Source organism: Prionailurus bengalensis, chromosome E4, assembly GCF_016509475.1.
Source record: "Prionailurus bengalensis isolate Pbe53 chromosome E4, Fcat_Pben_1.1_paternal_pri, whole genome shotgun sequence".
Taxonomy (NCBI): domain Eukaryota; kingdom Metazoa; phylum Chordata; class Mammalia; order Carnivora; family Felidae; genus Prionailurus; species Prionailurus bengalensis.
In genome coordinates this window covers 42,289,889-42,312,056 of record NC_057360.1, presented here as the reverse complement: position 1 = coordinate 42,312,056, position 22,168 = coordinate 42,289,889, and the positions used below count along the sequence as shown (strand labels likewise).

Genomic DNA, 22,168 nt, shown 5'->3' with positions numbered 1-22,168 from the left:
TTTTCCAACTGCCGGTGTGGTCTTTGACTGAAGCAACGTGAGGAAAGAGAGTTGGGGCAGGGAGTTGACCTTGGCCAGTGTGGATGAGACCCACATGTCTCAGGCACCCTGGGGGAGTGTCACTGGGCGGTGGGGGGGGGGGGGGGGTTCTCTGCAGGGCCGTGAGCGAAGGCACAGCAGCCCTCCAGCTCCCTTCTGTGGCCTTTCCCCAGGGCACCTTCAGGGCTGGTCCTGGGACAGTTCACAAGGGGCCAGCGATGGCTAAGGCCAAACAGAGAGGGAGCTGGAGACCCCGTGAGAAGCCGTCCTTTCCTGTTTCTGAGAAAACAAGCCCAGGCGGGTGATGGGGAGATAGCTCTATGTGGGCCAGAGTTTGAATCATCCATTCCTTCCTCTCTCCAGATGAGTGAGAGCGAGACTCTCATCAGTATGGTGAACCGCATGGTGGAAAACTCCTCCCCCAGGGCCCAACTCTTCATGCAAGTAAGGCCTCCGCCTGGCAGCATGGTCCCTGTGAACACCATTTCAGCTGCTTGTGCATGGTCGGGTCAAGCCATCTGGGTTGGGGCTTGCTCTGCCCAACCCTCCATCCACCAGGCCTCATCTCCAGGCCCCGCCTGGCCCCTCTCCTTTCATCCCACCGTGTCTCTCTTGTTCTTCATGTTCATGGGTGGACCCAAGGCCCGTTTCTCAAACCATCAAAACAGCCAGCACCACCATCCCATATCACGCCAGGGATCACGAATCTGCTTTTTAATGCCCAGGACTTCTATCTCGTGTTTGTTATCTTCTTGACAGACGTCTTTGGGGGCAAGGGCGTGAGGGGGTGTCATATGGAACCATCCAGTGCCAAGGTTGTGTAGAATGTCCGGTGATTTCCAGATGCTTCACCAGGGGTGGGCAGCGTTTGCCAGACCCAGGTGTACTTCTGGGTTAGACACGAGCCCTGTGGCTGGTGTTCAATCTACTAAGATGATAATTCTCAAGTGTTTCCGATGCTCATTCCATTTCCTCATGCCTCACCCTCCAAAACAGCCAAGGGTTAACTGTTGTTGTCATGGTCGTTACCAACAAGCCATCTGGGATCTATGCACCCCCAGAGTCCCTCCCGACAGTAGATCTTGAGCTCAGGGGAGAGGGGAGAGTAGGAGCTGGGCAGAATCAGCCTCAAGAATTGGGGAAAACCTACACAGGGGCCATCCCAGGCTTCCCAGCCGGGGGCAAAGAACTAGCTCAGAGTCCCGGCATGGAGGCGGCGAGAAGTGACGGACCACGGTCTCGGACAAGAACGGAGCGAGGGCTGTCCGCGTTCCCGTCCCCACACGCCCTGCCTGTCCCCCGCTGCTGTAACCGGCCTCGTGTTCCTGCAGGTCCCTCCGTACCCAGAAGTGTTCCGGGACGGCCTCCACACCTACAAGTTAAACGAGCAGGATACAGATGTAAGAGCAGCTCTCCTGCTCCCCTGTCCTCTCCGGTCCCTCCCGCTGTCGCCCTCATCTTCGCTCTCCTCCGCTGGGGCTTTTCCTCCGTCCATCTCTGTCCTTCTGCCGGCTCTTCATACCTTTGACTCATGTCCTCTCTCGCCACCAAGACAGCATTCTGCCTGCCCCTTCCTCATGCCCTTTCTTTTGTCGTTCGTACCAATTACCCCTACCTCCCATGCCAGCTGTGTGCGTTTCTCCACTGAGCCTAGGCCCTCTCGCCTACAGCAGCGGGGGCTGCTTATTACAAGGAACTCAGACTTGGTTAGGAGGGACATCAGCCAGGCTGCCCTGGGCCCAGCCTGGCAGGAGGGCCTCGGTGACTGACTGGAGGGAGGAACCTGGCCCTGGCCTCAGGGAGCTTCAGGGCAGTGTCGCGTGTGCCAGGTAGCAGCAGGGGGTGACATAAGATTTGCATACTAAATGGGCTCGGTGATGAGTTCCACAGGAGGGCCGGGCAGGGGGGCCAGGGACCAAGCAGGTGGCATGTGAGCCGGGCCTTGAAGTTCAAAGGCCCAGAAGACAAGATGTGGCTCAGTAGAAAAGAGCCAGAGAAGTGTTTGAGGAATGGCATGAATAAAGGTGTGGATATGGGGAAAGCATAAGTCTTCCCAGAAGAGAAGTTTGGCCTAACCTGCCTCCTCCCCATCACCACTGGTCTTGCCTGGGTAGCGGGTCCGCCCAGTAGGCCTAGGAGAGTTTCCATCCAGGCGAGGACCAGATCTCAGAAGGATCCCAGCCTCAGCCATCCGGAGACCCTGGAAGGAGGGGAGAACAGGGTCCTGCGAGACTGGGGAGCCAGTTCACTGGTTTTCCCAAGACCGCCTGCTCCTTCCCAAGACTTCCCATGCCCGCCGGGAAGGCCTGGGAGGCACAGGCCACGTTGTCTCCTCAACCCTTCGGGAACCGGAACCCCCAGGAGGAGGGGAATGCAGGGGCTTAACATTTAACTCCTCTCTCAAGCTGACTCCCTTCCTCAGAGAATAAGCACATCTCCCTTCCCGGTAGGTCCTTGGGGAGTCTCCCAAGGTGAAGACCGTCTTCCTATTCCCAGGAGCCTCCAAGGTCAAGGTGAAGAAGGCCTAGGGTTCCTCAGCAAGGGAAAGGAGGAGGTATCCAGAGGCCAGTCCCTTCCAACCAAATTCCCAGGTCCCCATCAAACCATATCCTTCACCCCCTTCTCTCTCCCTCCCTTCCCTCGACCCCCTCGGGCCCCCCAGAAGCTGCTGGGCAAACTGTGTGAACAGAACAAGGTGGTGAGGGAGCAGGACCGGCTAGTGCAGCAGCTCCGAGCTGAGAAGGTGAGAGCCAAGGGGTGGCCTTGGGTTGGGGGCATGTGGGGACGGTGGGGTGGGGGGCGGGAGAGGCCGGCTCGGAGAGGTGTGGGTTGCCATCTCCGCCCTAAGCTGACACAGCTCTGTCATAAACCTCTGTACCGCCCTCCCTTGGAACTGCTGAAGCTCTTCCGGGGGGCCCCAGCCAGGGAGGACAACCGCCACCAAGTTGCTGGGCTGAACCGTTGGGGCTCAGGCCTCTTAAAGTCCCAGAGAGGAGTTATCAGGGCTGTTCACAGCCGGTCCCCTGCCCTTCTTCAGGAGAGCCTGGAAAGTGCCTTGATGGGGACCCACCAGGAACTGGAGATGTTTGGAAACCAGCCCGCCTACCCGGAGAAACTGCTGCGCAAAAAAGAGTCCCTGCAGAACCAGCTCATCAACATTCGGGTGGAGCTGTCACAGGCGACCACGGTACCACCGCCCCCCCGCCCCCGTGGGCACCCCGACAGGAGAGCCGCCCCTCCCAGGCTGTGCCCTCTAGCTCCCGACTCTCCCCTGCGGGCAGGAGCAGCAGGGGGCTCTTGGCCAGAAGGGGCACAAACGCGAGACCTTAGTTCCGCCCTGCACGCGGCCGTGCGTATGCCGGCCTCTTCGATCCGTAGTCTCTGCCGAGGAAACTGGCTTATTTTTTGACACACCGCACCTGCACCGGGATTCGATCAGGACAGGGTGAAGTCGAGGGCTACTCATTTCCTCGGCTGTTCTCACAGCTTCGCTGCCTGCCTCTGTCCTCTCCCCTGGAGATCCAGGACACCGGCGGCAATGCCACCTCCCTCATCGCCCGTGGGCACGGGGCCGACCCTGCGGCCGGTACGCACTGCCTGGATAATGGCTCTGGGCTGCGGCGGCCAAAGGCCCAGGAAAACGTGGCCCAGAAGGGAGAAAGGTCTCTAACCCCCAGCAAGCAAACACCTCTGGGTTTTCTCTTTCTGCCCTCCCACTTTGTATCACCCAGTGTGGGGAGAACAGTAGGGTGTGGGCATCGTACGGTCCCCTTGTGGCCTACCCCCACGTCTGGAGAGGATTCTGGTTTCCCTGTGTCCGCCTGCAGTACGATGGGCCACTGCGCCTCTTGTAAGGCCAGTGTTTGGCTGTCATCAGAATGTCTCAGCCCTGGGCCCTCTCCGCCTGTCCCTCTGTGCCCTCCTCCCTCGCCCTGCCAGACCCCAGGTGCCTTGGCCCCGGGCCCCGCGGCGGGATGGGAGGAAGGCTTCGGCAATGGCCGCTTTCTCAGTCAACCCACCCGCCCTTGCAGGCCCTGACGAACAGCACCATAGAGTATGAGAACCTTGAATCCGAGGTCTCAGCCCTGCACGACGACCTCTGGGAGCAGCTCAATTTGGACGTCCAGGTGAAGAAGGCCCCTGCGCAGGGGAGGGGCGGGTGGCATGCCTTCCCTTCTCCTTAGGGCCACAAGAGACCAAAATGGCTTCCTCGCTTGCTTTAGAGATCTCAGAGACTTGAGACAGGGAGTTGGTCCTGAGACAAAGGACAGGATTCGAGTCCGCTTAAAACAGACGCTTTCAGGACGAAGATAATGTGGATTCTTCTTTAGTTCCATCAAATCATTAGGAAGGAGTAAAGCTGAAACACAAGAGAGCTGGGTTAGACAGAAGGTATTTTATGACTGAAAGGATTTAACACCTAAATACGGACACGGGCGTCGGTCTAGACAAGCGTATAGGTCCCTACGGGGATATAGATATGGGTATACGTGTAGCTATCCCTCGTGACCTCAGAAGGAGTGGGCAGTACGGGAGAAGCCACCCAGGAACTTTAAGATAGGAAAGAGGCTTTCCTTCCCAGGAGGGCGTAGGAACGCTCTGCTTGGAGGCAGGAGGCTGGGCTCATCCACCTTGGGGAATTCTTATCCTTTGCCTCGATCAATCGTATCTACCCAAGCTGTGCAAGCCCTGTCTCTCTGTTGTGGTTAATGCCCCCAGTTTCCCCTGTTTTCCTCCTGGCAACAAAACTTACCCCCACCCTCGCTTGCAGCTGGTTAGGGAGGGTGCGGTGAAGGCCCTCTTGGTCCAGGTCACCCGAATGCCACCGTGTCCTGTGGGCAAGGCTCACTTTCAACACGAACATTTTAGGAGGTGGGAAAGCACTCTGAGCACCAGCTCTGGAGACAAATAGACCCAGACTCAGATGGTGGTCGCACCGCTTGCTAACGGACGGCCTTGGGCGCACATCCCTTCATCCCCAAAGTCGGGACACCTGTCACTTTTGCCTCGCAGACTTCTGGTGCGGCCGAGATGAGTTAGTGTAGGCAAAGCACTTAGCGCGGAGCCTGGTACGCGCGGCACGGAGGAGGGTCGGGGGCTAACTAAGTGGCAGCTGTCAGTTTTCAACTCTAACCGAATAGAATCCATGAGTGTGTAGGCATGCATTGGGCGTGAGTGTTACGAAAGGGCTGTTTGGATACAAAGAATCTTAGTAAGTGGGGAACTCTCGCCGTTGATAACTGGCTCCCATAGTGGCCACCTAGAGGGACACTTGCTCCAAGACCACCCTGACCTCCCTGGGGGAAGCTGAGTCATATTGACCCAACGGGGCTCTTGACTGTGATAGCAGGGCCCTCTCCTCTGGCAATTCCCGCATTCCATTTGGCAGAAGCCGAGGGGGGGGCACAGTCTTCCCGTGAGAAAGAGGAACGTGCTGGAGGGCTGCGTGCGCGTCAGAGTGCGCGTGCGCACGGGGCTCTTGTCTACCGCCGGCCCAAAGGGATGCAGGGAGGAGGCTGGGACGCTCCTCACGGCCACCTCCCTTGACCTGCTCTTCTGCTGTTTCAGAATGAGGTACTCAACCGGCAAATCCAGAAGGAAATCTGGAGGATCCAGGACGTGATGGAGGGGCTGAGGAAAAATAACCCGTCCCGGGGCACGGACACGGCCAAGCACAGAGGTGGGTGCCTTCTCCACCAGCCTCCTGAAACGCTCGCCAGAAATGCTCTGGTGTCTCTGGCGTCCATCCCACATCTGTCAGCTCCCACCTCTCCAGGCCCTTATGCTGAGCTCAGAGCTAGTCAGGGCCCTCTCAGGCCTCCAGAATGTTCCCCCGGGAGGGTAGGTACGACTCCCTTACTCCCTCCTCTCCTCCCAGAATGCACCAGACCCCTCAGAGACACTGTTGCCCCTGATGGTCTAGATTCCTCCCCAGAAAAGGTCAAAGAGCACCTATGCCTCTCCCCACCCCTAAGCCCACGGGCCCATTGGCGATCCGAAGCCGCTACCTTAATGTCTTCCTGAAGCCCTTTGGGCTGGACTTTGGGCTGGCTTTCTTTGACATCTCGGAGGCAACAGTGTCCTTTCCGTCCGTCATCGTCCCCTGTCCCTGCACAGTTCTCCACGGCCAGCCTGCACCCCAGCCCCCATAATGAGTCCCTTCAGCGGGCCAAGGTGGCCCTGGAACCTTCCTCCCACGTCCCTGGGTCCTCCCCTGCCTCCTCCACCTGTGGAGCCCATCCACATGCCTGGCCACACCCCTACCCTATCATCCCTCACCTCTCCTCTCCTCTGCCCCCAGGAGGCCTTGGCCCCACGGCCACCTACAGCTCCAACAGCCCCGCCAGCCCTCTCAGCTCTGCCAGTCTCACCAGCCCCCTGAGCCCCTTTTCACTGGTGTCCGGCTCACAGGGGTCCCCCACCAAGCCCGGATCCAGTGAGGTAAGCTGAGAAAATGGAGTAGAAGGTAGGCGGGGGAGGGGGGAGCAGGTCCTCATCTGCCTGAAAGGCCCGGATTCTGTGCCCCTCCCTGCCCCAGAGGCCGCCAGTCCTAGAGCTTTGGCTCTCGGTCCGAGGCAGTCGTCGTCTTGCGCCCAGTTTGGCGGACCTCCTTCCAGATTTCTCCTTTCCTTGCTCTCATCTGCACTTGCCATCTTTAGCTTCCTTCCGGGGAGGTCTCTTCCCAAACAGCAGGATGGTTAACAAAGATACCACTTAGTGGGGATTTAAATCCGGAGCTTTCCAGCACACGAGAGGGTGGAGAGTCAGCGTAGGGAGCAGTTTCCTAGCCAGTCAGCAGGCGTTTACAGGGGCTCTCCCAGGGGCCAGGGACGGTGTGAGGCCCTCTCAGACATGTGCCCGTGTGTGCCCACAGCCCTCCACTTGGGGAGCCCAGCGTCCGGTGCCGACCGAGACCAATTTATAGGAAACAGCCAGCCTCTGGAGCGTGGCGGTGTGTGTCTCGGTATTGCCCATAAATGCTCTGATATTCCCAAGAGACGGTGGAACTTTGGGCCACTAGGCATTGGGACGGTCAGAGGAACAAGGGAAAGGCATCACAGACAGGAGGGGCGGCAGAAGCAAAGACACAGGGGCACGAATGTGCCCAGCGCGATGATGAGACAGCGAGCAGGGAGCTTTGGAGCAAAATGGGGGCACGGTGGGGGCCGCAGTCGCAGGCGGGGGCTCTGCTGAAGAGGGCCCTGAGGCCGGGCTGAGAGTTCACTCCGGAGCTGGAGCTCCATCCGGGCGGTGGGTGGGAGTCCGGGGGTCCAGGGCCCCGGATGTCCACGATGGGGGCCGCAGGTCTCCACGATGTTGTCTGTCCGCCTGCTAACGCTCTTTTCTCCTGCTCTCACAGCGGCTGCTCTCCTTCCTCCTAATGCTCTGGCTTCTCTCTGCCTCAGGAGCCCGGCCCGCCGCGGCCCCCCCTTCCCAAAGCCTACGTCCCCCTGGAGTCTCCTCCAAACGTGCCTCCACTCCCTAGCGAGAGCCGCTTCTGGCCGTACCCCAGCTCCCCTTCCTGGCACCGCCGTGGCGAGCCAGCCAGGGGTCAGGTACCCAGCACCCTTGGGTCCTGGAGGGCAGGGGCGGAGGGAGCGGGGCGAACGGCCAGGCGAGGGGCCGAGGCAGGACACGGAGCCGTTTTCCCATTCCAGTAGTCATTTCCCACAGCTGCCCAGTCGGACCCTGGGATAAGGAAAGGGGTGGCGGAGAAGGCTTTCCCCTTGGTGCTCTCTGTGGACAGGGGGACAGTGAGTTGCCCCACTCCGTGCCGCGGCTCCCGGGCAGCCCCTGGCTGCCAGCACCAGCCGGCCAGGAAAGGCCAGGGACCCGCAGCGACCGGTGCCATTCCGGTCCCCTCCTGCTCCTGTCCGCCTCAGACGCCGGTCCTCTTGTGCTGTCTCTGTCTCTGCCTTGCCTGTGTCCTCTTGGGTTTCCTCGGCCCTGGGATGTAAGAATACAGGGCCCCCTTTTCTGCCCCGTTCTGGCTCCCCAGCCCCTCTCCCAGGAGAGAGGTACAGTTAGGCTGGCAAGAGGTTGCACGGTGAGTAGAAAGAGTCCCGCGCCTAAAACAGGGAACCGTATTTCCATCTTGGCTCGGCTGCCGTATCTGCACCGCCCCGAGGGGCTGCCAGCGAGGGGGGCAAAGCAGGCCACGCTTTCCAGATGAGGGGAGGCGATGGGGCTCACCTGTGCTCTCTCCCTGGACTAGAGCCGGGCTTTCCGGCCTCTGGCCCAGTCTTTCTGTGTGCACCTCACTGACACTTAGACTCTTCAGCTGCACGATGGGGGCGAAAGGGGGTGCAGGTGGTATCTGAAGCCCCTTCGAGTCTCGTGATTCTGCGAGCCCTCAAGCTAAGCGCACTTTTCCGTCGCCCAGAATCTTGGTACCAAAGCCCAGCTGGTTCTTTCGCTTAAGTTGTGGGTGCGATTCCAACAGAATCCTCAGAGATCCTCGGCCTTATAGACCCCTCCTCTGGCCATTCCTCCTCTCTGGCTCACAGCAGAGTCTGTGCTTCTTGGCGTTTGCCAAGAGGACTGGTCAGGTTGAGGGGCCTCCCTGATGGGCCTCTGCCGAGGGCCTCCTGGAAGCCCTGAGCCCTCACTCCCCAAGATGAGCCAGCATTGGCCAGCCTTAAGGTGGCCTGAGTGGGAGGCTCGATCTCACCCCTGCCTGCTTCCCAGCTGGCTCACTTAGAGTTTCCTTATCCCCTGTTTTCAAGGGTCTGTGCTCCAACCATTGCAAGACAAAGAAACACCTTTGGGGGCCAAATCCTCGGCAGTCCCTAGGGCACCAACCGTCTCCTCCTTTTTCCTCCCCAGCCCAAGGCAAGCTATGAGCAAAGCAAGAAAGACCCCCACCAGACGTCACCCCTGGACACCGCCAGAGACATCAACCTGGTGCCCACCAGGCAAGAGGCGGAGGCAGAGAAGCAGACAGCTCTCAACAAAGGTACTTCCTGTCCCATCCTCCCCTAGACGCAAGGCCAAGAGTCGGAGAGCGGCCCAGAGAGGTGCTCATCACAACCAAAGACAGTGAGTGCCCACCCATCTCGGCCACAGGTGGCACTGAGCCGCCTCTAGACGCAGGCTCCCCTGTGTGTCTGCCCTCCTGCTTCTCCAGGAGGCCCACCGGTTCTTCTGCCTCCCTACAGTTGGCATTGTGCCGCCTCGGACGAAGTCGCCCACCGATGAAGAGGTAACCCCGTCAAGGGTGGTGAGGAGGAGTGCCGATGGGCTCACCAACGGACTCTCCTCCCGGGTGAGTACAATCTGTGGGCGCCGAGGCCCGAGTGGGCCTGAGCTGGGCTGAGGCCTCTCTGTGTCCGCCCATCTGTCCACCATCAAGAACCCCCGGGTGGGTGGAGGAAGGCAGGACAAATAGGAGGGGGCAACAGCTCCACTGGAGAAGCCTTCCTTCAGGAAGCCATATCGAGGGACAAGGGACAAGGAAGATACACATTACTTTCATTGTTCTGATCTTCCTAACAATTCTCAAATTTGCCGTGGCCCTAATTCATGAGAAGGATAGAGGGATGTTGAACAAAATTATTATAATGTGCCAGCGATGAAATACAAATCCAGCAAAAATCAGGGTCAGATGAGCCGACCTAAGGCAGTAGATGTGTTTCCGAGGGCTGCCAGGAACTTAACAAAGCATCCCACACTTGGGGCCTTAAAACAACAGAAGTTTATTCTCTCAGAGTTGTGGAGGCCAGGAGTCCCGAATCGACATCATCAGGGTTGGTTCCTTCTGGAGGGTCTGAGGGAGCACCCCGTCCCGTGCCTCTGTCCTAGCTTCTGGTATTGCAGGCAATCTTTGCTGTTCTTTGGCTTGTAGACCCAACACCCCAGTAGGCACTCCTACCTTCCCATCTCCTTCTACTCCGTCTTCTTTTTTTCTGTCTCTTGCAAGGACCCCCATGATTGGGTTTCGGGTCCACTCTAATTCACGATGCTCTCTTCTTGAGATCCTTACCTTAATCACACCTGCAAAAACCTTATTTCCAAATAAGGTCACAATCACAGTTACTAGGGGGTTAGGACCTGGACGTATGTCTTAGGGGCTATTCTTTAACCCGCTATGGACAGGCTTCCCAGAGAAGGGAAATCTAAGGGATTAGGGCAGATGAAGAAGCTGGGAGGGCAGACGAGGCACGTGTCAGAGCCCCGTTCTCCCCCTGCAGCAGGAGCGCCCCAAGAGTGCCGTGTTCCCTGGCGAGGGCAAGGTCAAGATGAGTGTGGAGGAGCAGATCGACCGCATGCGGAGGCACCAGAGCGGCTCTATGAAGGAGAAGCGAAGGAGCCTGCAGCTCCCGGCCAGTCCGGCCCCCGACCCTGCTACGCGGCCCGCCTACAAAGTGGTAATGTCCTCGCGGCGACCCACGGGCCTGGCCCGGCATCTGCCAACAGTGTCCACTCCCAGTGGGTGACCAGCCTGGGCCGGGGCAGTTGGGTGTGGGGCACTGGGAGAGGGGCTGGGAAGGGCCCAAGCTGGGCACCTGGGCACCTGGGGAGAACGAGGCAGGGGCGGGGGGGAGACTTCTCCCCACTAGGCAGACGATTCACTGCAACAAGTATTCCTTTTTGTGCGTTTAAAGAGAAATAACTCTCCCCCCCCCCCCAAAGAATGCGTTGATTGCTTTAGTGGAAATGAAGTATACACAATTCACTTAACACAGAATAGTGCGAAGTTCACCGCCCAGAGAGAGGCATCGCGCACGCAGTTTCTAGAGCGTTTTCTATGTATTGAAAGATACATACTGAAGATAATCACGATGCCACCCTGTCACCTGGTACCGTTCCCAAACCTCATGTTGTTCTATTCGGGTCCCTCAGCAGCGCGAGGTTCGGAATTATCACCCCCGTTTGGGAGACAGGGACACGAAGTCAGGAGAAATTAAGGATTCCTGGGCCACACAGCTATTGAGTGTGGAGCTGGGAGTAGCCCCAGGCACCTGCCTAAGTTTTCTTTCCACCACATTTCAAAAATACAGGAAAATTACGATTCGTAAGTCCTACCCTCAACCAGCTTGCATTCTACCTGGTGGGTTGGAGCTTCTCTGATACGCAACAACTAAAGGCCAGTGTCAGGCACACTAATCAACTGCCCAAAACGTATGGCGCAGAATGGGAACACAGGCTACAGCCAGATGCGAAGTACCAAGTACTGACGAGACCTATCGATGAGATTTTGCGTCTGGGCCTTTGCAGGCGTCCCCGCTCTGGACAAGCAGCACGGAAGGAAGATAGCCGGGCGGTGGGGCCGCGGGGCGGTGGCCGGATGGGGCGTGACGAGCAGGGAGGACACAGGCCTGTTTTGCGCTGTCTGGAGACACGGGTAGCAGGGGAAATGGCTGCCGACAGCAGGACAGGGGCCCCGTGTGGTCACGGCGGTGCTGTCCCCTAGGTGCGCCGTCACCGCAGCATCCACGAGGTGGACATCTCCAACCTGGAGGCGGCCCTGCGGGCAGAGGAGCCTGGTGGGCAGGCCTACGAGACGCCGAGGGAGGAGATCGCCCGGCTCCGCAAAATGGAGCTGGAGCCCCAGCACTATGACGTGGACATCAATAAGGAGGTGAGTGAAGTCCGGGAGGGCGGAGGGGGAGGAAGCCTGGAAGGGGGTGGGATGGGGGTGGTGACCCAGGTCCCTCCGCAGCTGTCCACGCCGGACAAAGTCCTCATCCCTGAACGGTACATTGACCTGGAGCCCGATACTCCCCTGAGCCCCGAGGAGTTGAAGGAGAAGCAGAAGAAGGTGGAGAGGATCAAGACGCTCATTGCCAAGTCCAGGTAACGGGCCTGGGTGAACCTCGACGACATCTGCCCACCCAGGCACCCAGGGCACCTGGGACATTAGCGCCACCGAATCCAGCACCCCACCCCATGCCAGTGGGAGCCCTGAGCCTCCCCAGCGGAGAGCGCGTGGAGGCCGTGGCTCGAGGCAGCGGACCAGGCCCGGGCCCGTGGCAGGGGCCGCGCCGCCGCCGCCGTCGGGGGTCAAAAAGACAGCTGGGTGCAGGCACGTGCTGTCGTCGAGACAAACCGATGGGTTGCCCTCTGGTGACCTCTCTTCCTCGTCGAGGCCGCCCTAAATGTTCACCTGAACCTTCTGATCCATTTTAAAACATTGTAGGAAGGGGCCCCGAAATGTGTTCGGCCAGGGTCCCACTCACCCCATTCACAGGCCTCCGGCCACCCTGCCAACCTCAGTCCACAGGCCCCCGCCCCAAGCCAATGGGACCGTCCCGTCCGCCCCCCACTCCATGTCTGTGTGTCTGTGCCTCCTCAGTATGCAGAACGTGGTGCCCGTCGGCGAGGGGGACCTTGTGGACGTGCCCCAGGACTCAGAGAGCCAGCTGCAGGAGCAGGAGAAGCGGATTGAAATCTCCTGTGCCCTGGCGACCGAGGCCTCCCGCAGGGGCCGCATGCTGTCTGGTGAGAGGGGCCGGGCCTCGCTCCTCCAGGGAGGCCGGCTGACCAGGTGCAGGGGAGGAAGCTCAGTGCTGCGAGGGGACCAGGGACAGAGAGACCGTCAAGATCAGGATAAGCATTTATTGAGCACCAGGTACTGTGCTAGGCTCCGCGGGGTGCAGAGGGGCCAGAGTTGCGTCCAGGAGCTCAGAGCCATGGTGACCCTCCCAGCAGCTCCGCAGAGGAATGGCCAGAGGCCACGCAGGAAGCAAGCGAGCCCCCCCACCCCCACCCCCTGGACAGCTCGAGGAAAGGCACAGCCAAAAGGTGATAACCGAGTCTGGTTGGGAGTGATAGGCATGGAGTGAGGGCCAGGCATCAGGGCCTCCTTTCATGGCCCTTTCCTGCCGCGTGCACATGGGAAGGTGGAGACGCTCTAGGTGGCCGCAGAGTTGAGAGTGATACAGTCACCAGCCTGGCTCCTGACCCGAACCCACTTTTCTGCTCATTAAAGATGAGCATGACGAGTGGACTTCACACTGACCCGAAAGCGAGAGGGTTCCAGGTAGACACGGTGAGGCCGGAGCCAGCCTGAGATATGGCCCCAGAGAAGGTGAGAATGGAATCAGGAAGAACGGGCGAGGCTCCAAGACAGCGATTATGTCATGAAGCCTGGGGGGGGGACGGAGCGCGTCCTCCTCCTCAAGACAAAAGGTGGTGAGGACGGAGACGAAGAACTTTGAGGGCCAGTCCGGAGGGAGGCCCAGGAAGGATGCCAGGGTTACAAGGGCTTTGGTCGAGGAAGAGGAAGAGGCAGAGACAGGGGTGCTGGCCACGGGGACGGTACCCTGGGCGAGGTCAGGCCTGTGGCCAGGAGCCCGGTGGAAGGCATGGCGTTTCGGGCTGGTGATTAAGAGGGGTTTGAATTCTGGCTCCATCTCCTCCTCTGTAAAATCCAAATCAAAGTACCTGTCTGGTGGTGCAAGGGATGTCAACAATAAATGCTCAGCACCCAGCGCGGTGCCTGGCCCTTCGCCGGTGCTCAATAAATGCTAGCCAGGTGTAGTGGTGGTGGCGTTGGTGACGGTGGTCGTGGCTCATTGAAATAGCAATAGCTGAAGGAGAAGTAGGGTCTGTTTGTGGTTTTTCCAACTATTTTAAATATCGATATTTTTAGAAACCAGAGGGCAACCACAAGGGGGATTTGAGTACGCCTTGAGGAAGAACCTACTGGCAGTTAGAGTCTAGGGGACATTAGATGGGTGGCTGAGGAAGACCCCCCCCCCCCCCTGCCCGGGGTGGGGGGGGGGGGGGGCGGTATTTCAGAAAGAAGCTGTCGGTTGGGCTGGAGTCGAGGACACGAGAAAGGGACGGGCTTCAGACAGCCCCATCCTGCAGCCAAGGGCGGCAAAACCAGTTTGGCTGCACGGAGGCCTCTAGCTAACCTCTCTGTAGTTTAGCCGTAAAGTGAACTTGAATCTTCCAAAGATCAAATTCCCCATGCTCTGGGCAGAAGGCAACTTCCTGTTTCGAGGGTTAGAGCATACAACACTGTTTTTAAAACTTCCCTCTGCCTTCGCCGCAGCCCCTGGCTCTCTTCGGCTGTAGTCTCCCAGCCAAAGGTTCCATGAAAACAGAACCCACCCCAGCCTATCAGATTTCCCTCTTGATAGACGCCGGCTTACATTTCAGGGTCTACGCGCTGAAAGCAAACTATCGCTTCGCTTTTGCCAAAACCCCAACTATTTAAAAAATGGCACAGCGGGGCCAGACCTCAGACTGAGCCCACTGTCCCCCCTGCCCCTTGGCTCGTGGCCCAGATTCCCAGAGCTGCTGCTCTGCCAGGGACAGCGAGGACTGTCCCTGGGCACATGCCGTGCGGGCATAGGTCCAAGCCCGGGACCTGAGTGCTGGGCCCGGGGCCATAATAGCAGGGCGGCGTGCACAGGATGGAGGCGTGGTGCCTGAGCGTGGGCGTGTGGTCAGTAAGGAGTGCTGGAGCGCTTGTCGGTGTGCCCAGTGTGTGCAGACTCAAGAATGGTGTATACGGGAAGACGTGGCAATTTTTTGTGTGTGTGGCACGATGTCCCGTGCGGTGTCTGTATTCGGGTGGTGTTTGCAGAGGCGCACGTATCTGTGTGTATTCGGGTGTGAAGCGTGAGTGTATACGTGTGCAAGATGTCTACGGATATGGTGTGGAGACCATTATTTATGAGCACAGGTGGCATTCGGTACACCGTCCGAGTTACATATGCGTAGGTGAGCGTACAATATAAGGATGGAGATGGTGTTTACGAACGTTCGTGTTTGTGTGCGATTGGCGCTTTTTTTTTGCAGCATCGGGAATGATAAAACGCACTTGTGTGTATGTCGTATATATGTACACGTGGCAGCACTGATGTATCTTTGTGTGCAGGGTGGGAGAGAGCACGTGTGACATTTATTTGTTTGTGAAAGAGAGAGCGTGTGAGCAGGGAGGGACAGAGAGAGAGGGAGAGAGGGAATCCCAAGCACACTCCGCGACGTCAGCTCGGAGCCCAGCATGGGGCTTGATCCCCATGAGATCGTGACCTGAGCCGAAATCAAGAGTCGGACGCTCAACCGACCGAGCCTCCCAGGCACCCCGTGACCAATTATTTATGCATGCAGATGGGGTAGTACTTGTGGACACACAGTAACAGTATCACATCTGTCCAATCCACAGCTGCTACATATGTGAATTTTAACTATTGCAGCGCATACATTCCTGATACGTATTTTGTACTTTTCTGCCTTCCTAAGGAAGTTATACTTAACGTAACCCATTTTGCTTGCTCTTGCTAATTTAGTATCATTGTAAATATCCTTATTTTGTGGATCTGTTGAAGGGAATGCCCTTGGAGGCTACAGTTGGTACAGACTGTAGCAATGCTAAATGTTCCCAAACTGTTACACTTTTAAAGGTTTTGTATCTAATTTTGCAAAAGACTTTTTCCTCCTCAGTCGTGTCTTCTTCTAGCTGTCAGTAGGTCTCTTGATTCATTTCCCTCCCCTAATTTCCCTGCTTCTGATCTCCCAGGGGGTAGAAACCCAGCAGGTCAACAGCTATTAGAATGGTATAGAAATTGGGGCGCCTGGGTGGCTCAGTCGGGTAAGCGGCCGACTTCAGCTCAGGTCATGATCTCGCGCTTCGTGGCTTCGAGCCCCGCGTCGGGCTCTGTGCTGACAGCTCAGAGCCCGGAGCCTGCTTCGGATTCTGTGTCTCCCTCTCTCTCTGCCCCTCCCCTGCTCATGCTCTGTCTCTCTCCGTCTCAACAATAAGTAAAACATTTTTAAACATTAAAAAAAAAAAGAATTGTATAGGAATGAAAGTAACTGGATTCCAAGGAGCTCATCTATGAATAAGTGTAAGAGCCTCACTGCATGCACGTTGGAACATCAATTTGGCTTTCCTGAAATAGCCCTTGCCTGGTTTTTTGTTTTTTTTTCCATCTTTTTGACTATTTTAGAAGTCGAAGCTGCCACATAACTAACCATTGGGTCCGCGATACAGACAGACGCACAACTGTGTGTTTCGAAAGCGTTTGTGAGTGTGTTTGTATGTGAAGTTACACGTGTGTTGGGTCACGTGGAAGAGAACAGATTTGGAAGTGCACGCGCACACATATCTGAGAGGTTTGCAGCACGTGTGGAGGTATTATCGGATCCTGTGCACAAACTACGTATTGTGTGTGGGCAGACACAACGTCCCGCTCACGAGAAAGTTCCAGGTCTTATATACAACTGTGGGTGTACGTACATATGCAGTGGAAGCTGCCCCGGCCCCCTCTCTTGTGCCGAGGGCAGGGTGGAGAGCAAGGGACTAGGAAGTTCGATGCCAGGATCCTTCTCTTGAAGGAAACAGTGTGACCCTGGGTGAGGTCTGGTTCTCCTCTGAGGCCAAGTGAGGACGTTCTGTCTGCCGGTCTCCTTGCCTCACAGCCGCACAGGGGTGCCCAGGGGCCTGGAGCCCGCACAGAGCTGGTCCCTCATAATACGACCCCCCTTCCCATTGCCCTTCCACTTGGCTAGTCTCAGCATGGCATCATAATGATAATTAGAGTAAAATCCATTAATTCAAATGTCACCACTTTAAGGTCTGTAATGATTTGTTTGGCTTGGGGGTGAAGTTTGCCCTTCCTGGATTGAGGAGAAGGGGGTTCCCCGGTGATAGCGGGGCCGTGTTTCCAAGACCTTGAGCTGGTCTGAGTTCACGGAGCTCACTTCAACCCTGCCGGAAGCCTCCGTTTAAACGGAGGGGATTCCCCCCCCCCCCCCCCCCCGGTGACAACTTGGATCCAGTCGTCAGATGGGGGGGCCTGACGATCTGGGCTAGTGTGATTTTACTGCACTATTCATCATCATCGTTAGCGACGACACCACCGTGTATAAGGCGCCGTCGCTGGTCCCCTCCGCGCCATCTCCCCGTTGCGCGGACGGGAGCGGAGCCTCCGCCCAGAGAGGCCGGCCTCGGCCGCGGTCACACTGGTTCTCAGCAGAGCCCGCAACCGCCCCGTCTCCTCCGGGGACCCCGTGCTCCTCCGTGGCGCCCGGGAACGAGGCCAGCTCCGCTTCAGCTCCCTTCTCTGCTTGCCTCCTGCCTGGCTCGCCGCCTGGGGAAGGGCCTCGCTTGCTCTGGGTGCCCCGCCTCCCCGCCCCTCCCCCACCCACCTCCACCCACCCACCCCTCCCACCTCCACCCACCCCTCCCACCCCCACCCACCCCTATTCACCTCCCTGTTCATTTCTGTTTCCAGTGCAATGTGCCACCCCAAGCCCTCCCACCTCCCCTGCTTCCCCGACTCCACCAGCCAACCCCCTATCGTCTGAATCCCCACGGGGCACCGACAGCAGCCATACCATGCGGGTCTGAGCTCTGACGTAAGAACTTTTCTTCTGTATTTCATCCACCGCGGGGGAGTGGGTCCCCCGCCCCCCACCCCCGTGAGCCATCCACACCCCTCATCCCAACATCGCTTCTCCCGCACCCCCAGTGCCCCCCCCCACCCCCACCGCTCCCTCCCCTCCCTCCACCTGCTTGAGCCCTCCGGCGTCGCGTGCAGTGCTGGGCTGGCCCCGGCTGGCAGGGCCGCTGCTTGGTACCGCAGTGCCCGCGGGCTTTGCTTCTCCAGAAGCAGACAGGGACAGAGCTGAGGCCCCCGCTGTCCCTCTGTCGGCCAACAAGCCTTCTACCTGTTGAGATGCACAGCGGTCCTGCCTCGGAAGCCCCCAGGTCACCCCCAGATCTTCCTGTAAATTAAAATCACACTGGAAACGGTAGCAAAGGCTGTGCATCTTTTCTCCCCTCGCACACAGCCGCTCAGTATCAGGCAGGTGGAAAAGAACACGGACTTCCATTCATCTGTCCCCCTCTCAGGGTTGGGGGCGTGGGGCGGGTTTCCGCAGGGTTCTACAGGGAAAGACCTCTGTCTCCCGGGGAAGCTTGGCTGGAGTCGGTTCTCGTCTGGGTAGCACCTCTCTGACCCGTTTCTCTTTTCTCTAGTGCAAGCCCTGGCCGAGGCCAACGCCGTGAAGCTGCACAGAGCCACGTTCTGAAGGCCGCCTCTGCCCCCCGAGGTCCTGGTCCCCCACCCCGGCCCCCCGCGCCTGCGCTCCCGTGGGAATGCTGCAGGGAGCCAGGCTGGGGGCCGGGGTTGCCGCCGAGAGGATGCCTCAGTGTCCACATGCCCGCCACGCCCGGCCCCGAAGCCCCTCGCTACTCAGATGGTGGTCCTCGGCCAGGGCCTGAGAGGGCGGGCAGGGAGCACCCTCCTGTCTGGTGCCCAAGTCACAGGGAGCTAGGCCTGGCCCTGCCCTGCCCGGGCTGGTGATGGCCTTACTGGAACATTTCCTGATGAAGAGGATGCCCTGGTGGGAGAGACGCCCTGGGCCGTCTTAGGTTAGGACTAGGGGAAGATGGACACTCTGCCTCTTCTGGGCCCTCTTGACACCGAGGACGGCACCTGCCATCATGTCCTTCCCCCACCAGCCCCACCCTACTGCCCCGGCTGTACCCAGGGCTTTGACACATCTCTGCTTATGGGTGCTCCTTGGGGGTCCAGTGGAGACTGACCACCCTGCTTGAGCCAAAGACAAGATGACAAGACGTGGGGAGAGGCTCCTCGGCTCCCGGAGGGGACAGTGCTGGCTGTGGGTAGAGAGCAGCACGCAGGTCTGTGCAGCGTCTGAGGGCAGGTTGAGAAGGGGTAGAAGAGAGAAAGGGAGAGTTGGAGGCGAGTGGGAGGGAGGACAAGGAAGCAGCAGGAATCGTTTGCAAGAAAAAGGACAAGGCAGAGATGCAAAGAGGGGGTACGGGATTGGTTTCCCCAGGATGGAGCCTTAGCTTCGTGCCAAGTACAGTGCCAGACTGTCAGCTCCGCTCCTCCACCGGGTCCCCCACATCCGTGGGCTGCCCGCACACTGGCTCCCGGAGGACCCACCAGCAAGCACCTGGGGGCCTGAGGCCGTGGGGACGAAGGTGTGGGGATGCTGGTGTGGGTGAGCAGGTTGGAAGATGGCTCTTTCTTAGGTCTGGGCCTAGCGTCTGCCTCCCCCTACTAGGCTCAGGGTCCGAGAGAAGGACCTGTCTTCTGTAGGGTGTAGTCAGCCTTGGGGCCTTTCCTAACCTTGTTCGGGACATTTCCTTGTCCCCCTTCCCCTTGGAATGGGCTGTGGGCCAGCTGAGCGAGTGCCCTGGAGAGGTAGCACAGCCTTAATCTGGGAGGCCAGATTCTAGGACCCCACCCCGCATTCCAGGCGTCCGGATGAGGCTGTGTGGAAGGACTCCCTTCCGGCCTGGCTGTCTCACAATCCACCTACCCAGGGAGGCCCGTGGAGGAGACACAGAAGCAAAGCTCATTCTTCCTCCTCTGCGGCTCGTCTTCGAGGACTGTAGCCAGAGAGGAGGGAGGGGAGAGAGTGAAGCGGGAAAAACCTCGGCCCCTGGGCCTTCTCTCTGCCAGAGCTGATGCCCGGAGACTTCCCAAGAACGACTACTTTATCTGCCGCCAAGTCTTCTCCACCCCTTCACGGCTGGGACAGTTACTGGTTCATATGCAAGTAAAAATGGCAGTTGATTCAACAAATATTTATCAAGCACCTTTTATGTACCAGGCACTGTTCTAGGTGCTTAGGATATTCTTGTGCTTCTGCGGGATTGCAGGCTGGGGAATTTCACTTCGCTTTTAGCAGAGGTGTTGACCGTGACCTTTGGCTCCATTTCCCATCTTTAGCACAGCTCGAGCACCCCAAACCTGTTTTTTTTTTTCCCCTCCCCTACACACTGGCGGGCGGGATTGGCCCTCTCCCTCATTCCGGCACCTTTCTCCACCCACAAGAAACGGCTCTTTGGGGGCCTTCCATGCCTTCGCCTTTCTTTGTCCGTCTCTCCTTTTTTAAAGTGGTATTTTTAGAACTACATGTGAAATACCAAGGATTAACGCCTGCCACCTCGCTCTCACCTCCTGTTTCATAAAGCTGGCTCTTTATGTTGCTTTACATGCCTTAATATATGTTTTATGAAGATTATACATATTATAGATATATACATAATATATATATTTGTTTGGATGTCTGGTCCTTTCCCAGAACTCCTGCCCAGGCCCGTTTTCTCCCCTTCACTTCCCACGCCATTCCTACCTAGCACGTTGTGGCCACACCCCATGCCTTTTGATCCAAAGAAGGGGAGAGGACAGACTTATTTTAAGACAGATCTATTTTACGCTTTTATTATAAAAGCAAATCTATTTTCAAAATGTGCAATGTCTGAATGGAATTGGCCAATGGTAGGAGGAGACTGGGGCGGCTGCCTCTAGGTCCGACCCTGTGTCCTTCCCTATCCCCCCACCCCCACCCCATCCCTCCCCCCCCCCCCCCCCCGGCAGCTTCCTCCTCCTATTCTCCAGTCTGCAAAGGACCAGTCCCCAGAGCTCACCCAGAGAGCATCTTACCAGGGCATCCAGGCTCTTGGAAGTCCTGGTCTAAGGATTTGATTACAACTGTCAACTCTTGATGACCGTCTAAGGTTACGGGATGTGAATCCTCTCAAAGGAAATGTTTACAGTTGTGTGCACAAAAGCACACCCGTGCGGGCACACACACTCCCCCGATGTGCTCCTGGACCTCCTCCCTTCATCGGTCTGCTGGAAAGGGCAGACAGTTTAATGGCAGCCTATGCTAAACAGCACCAAGAATTCTGTTCCCTGATGGAGCCAGGATGCAGTGCAAAGGCCAAAGGAAAACAGTTTGGGATCACAGGTCCTTCAGCACAGACACATTCAAGTTCCTCGGACTTCTCACACTCCTTGATCCCTTTCCGGTCTGGGTCACATCGACGACCTCTGTCTCCCTCTGTGACCTTTCCTTTGGGGGCTGTTGATAAGGGGACGGTACCTCGGTCTGGCATCCAGACTGCGAAGTCAGCTTCTGGGCTAAAGCGAGTCCCACGGACAAGGTAACATCTCAGCCTTGCCCAGGAAGCCCCCCGGGACTTTCATCTGGAGGGCTGCCGCTGGGGCGCTGAACTCCGCCGGCTCGGCCTTCCACGCTCTTATCCGCCCACAAAGTAGGCAAGGGGCTCTTGCCTTGCAAGGTTTCAGGCAGAATGGAAGTCTTTTGTCCAGATCCGGAATCAAAGGTTTGGGACTGTCACAGAGCTCCTGGCCAGCATTTGAAGCCTGACCTCCCAACTCTGACATTTACTGACACCCTATTCCCAGCCTGGAGCATCTTGTTATGAATGAACGGGGCCCAGACGGAGGCCCAGGGCTAAGTGACCCACCGGGAGACAGCCCTGGCTACTATTCTAGGGCCTTCCCAATTAGCACATTACCTTCCTGATCAATAACCAAGAGGCTGTAATCAAATACCGCTACTGTCACTTTAAAGATTTTCTGAGGTCGCAAGCTGTGCATACTTGCTCTCCTGCCTTGGGGAGAGGCATGGTCTTGGGGCAGGGCTGAGAATAGCAAGACGGAATCAGTTCCTTTCCCCTGTAGGCACCCCCCACCTGGCAGCTCTTAAAACTAAGGAAAATATGAAATATACGTATATATACATATATCTATTTATGCACATACTGGGGCCAATTTGATTTGCTAGCATTAGACAATAAACCATACAAGGAAATGTATGATCTCAGTGTCTTTATTTAGTATAAAAGTGACCTTAGAAGAAAAGTTAAAGTTAGATAAACAGAGGGCATCTCTGTTGGGGACCAAACATCTGTAGCAGCTGCTTTTAGCATCTTTCTAGCCAACAAGCCCCTCCCCGGGGAGGGGCCTCCTGACTGAGAGTGAACGTTCGCTTCCCCCGCCCCGCAGCATTCTTTCTAGATCTAGGTACTGAAGAATCCCAGTGAGCTCTGCATTTGTATCTTGCAAGTTTGTATAAACCCAATACAGGAAATAAAATGAATGGTTTGTACACGTGCCGTGTGTCTCTCACTCTGTGCCTGCCTGTGGCTGGCCTCGCGGTTCTGGGCAGCTTACAAGCTTGGCAGAAAAGGGGAGAGGGTCTGGGGTGAAGCCTTCCCTGTGGCTAAAAGCAAAGCTGGGTCTGTGGTATGCTGCCACCGCGGTCATCTCTTCTGTCCGGGTAGCCCCGAATCAAGACGTGTCCCAAGCAAGGTCCTGGGTAACGAGCATTAATTAGATCAGTGTTCAGATCCTGGAGACTTCCCTTGACTCGTCTCTTT

General features: G+C 57.5%; 1 protein-coding gene across 18 annotated transcripts in view; it reads left to right on the top strand.

Moving 5' to 3' along the window:
* The window catches only part of PLEKHA6 (pleckstrin homology domain containing A6), a 143,684-nt gene extending 121,782 nt beyond the window's left edge, over positions 1-21,902 (top strand). For 8 of the 18 annotated variants that reach the window (XM_043568440.1, XM_043568431.1, XM_043568434.1 and 5 more), the window contains 16 exons: positions 403-483; positions 1,371-1,439; positions 2,702-2,782; positions 3,077-3,226; positions 4,071-4,166; positions 5,608-5,719; positions 6,341-6,480; positions 7,446-7,595; positions 8,866-8,995; positions 9,198-9,304; positions 10,230-10,406; positions 11,453-11,620; positions 11,702-11,835; positions 12,335-12,480; positions 17,232-17,355; positions 17,978-21,902. In XM_043568440.1, coding sequence (XP_043424375.1) covers positions 403-483; positions 1,371-1,439; positions 2,702-2,782; positions 3,077-3,226; positions 4,071-4,166; positions 5,608-5,719; positions 6,341-6,480; positions 7,446-7,595; positions 8,866-8,995; positions 9,198-9,304; positions 10,230-10,406; positions 11,453-11,620; positions 11,702-11,835; positions 12,335-12,480; positions 17,232-17,347 — 1,857 coding nt within the window. In that variant the 3' untranslated portion in view covers positions 17,348-17,355; positions 17,978-21,902. The remainder of the gene's footprint in view (positions 1-402; positions 484-1,370; positions 1,440-2,701; positions 2,783-3,076; positions 3,227-4,070; positions 4,167-5,607; positions 5,720-6,340; positions 6,481-7,445; positions 7,596-8,865; positions 8,996-9,197; positions 9,305-10,229; positions 10,407-11,452; positions 11,621-11,701; positions 11,836-12,334; positions 12,481-17,231; positions 17,356-17,977) is intronic. The other 10 variants (XM_043568444.1, XM_043568439.1, XM_043568437.1 and 7 more) reach the window with 8 other exon arrangements.
* Positions 21,903-22,168: the final 266 nt, after the last annotated feature.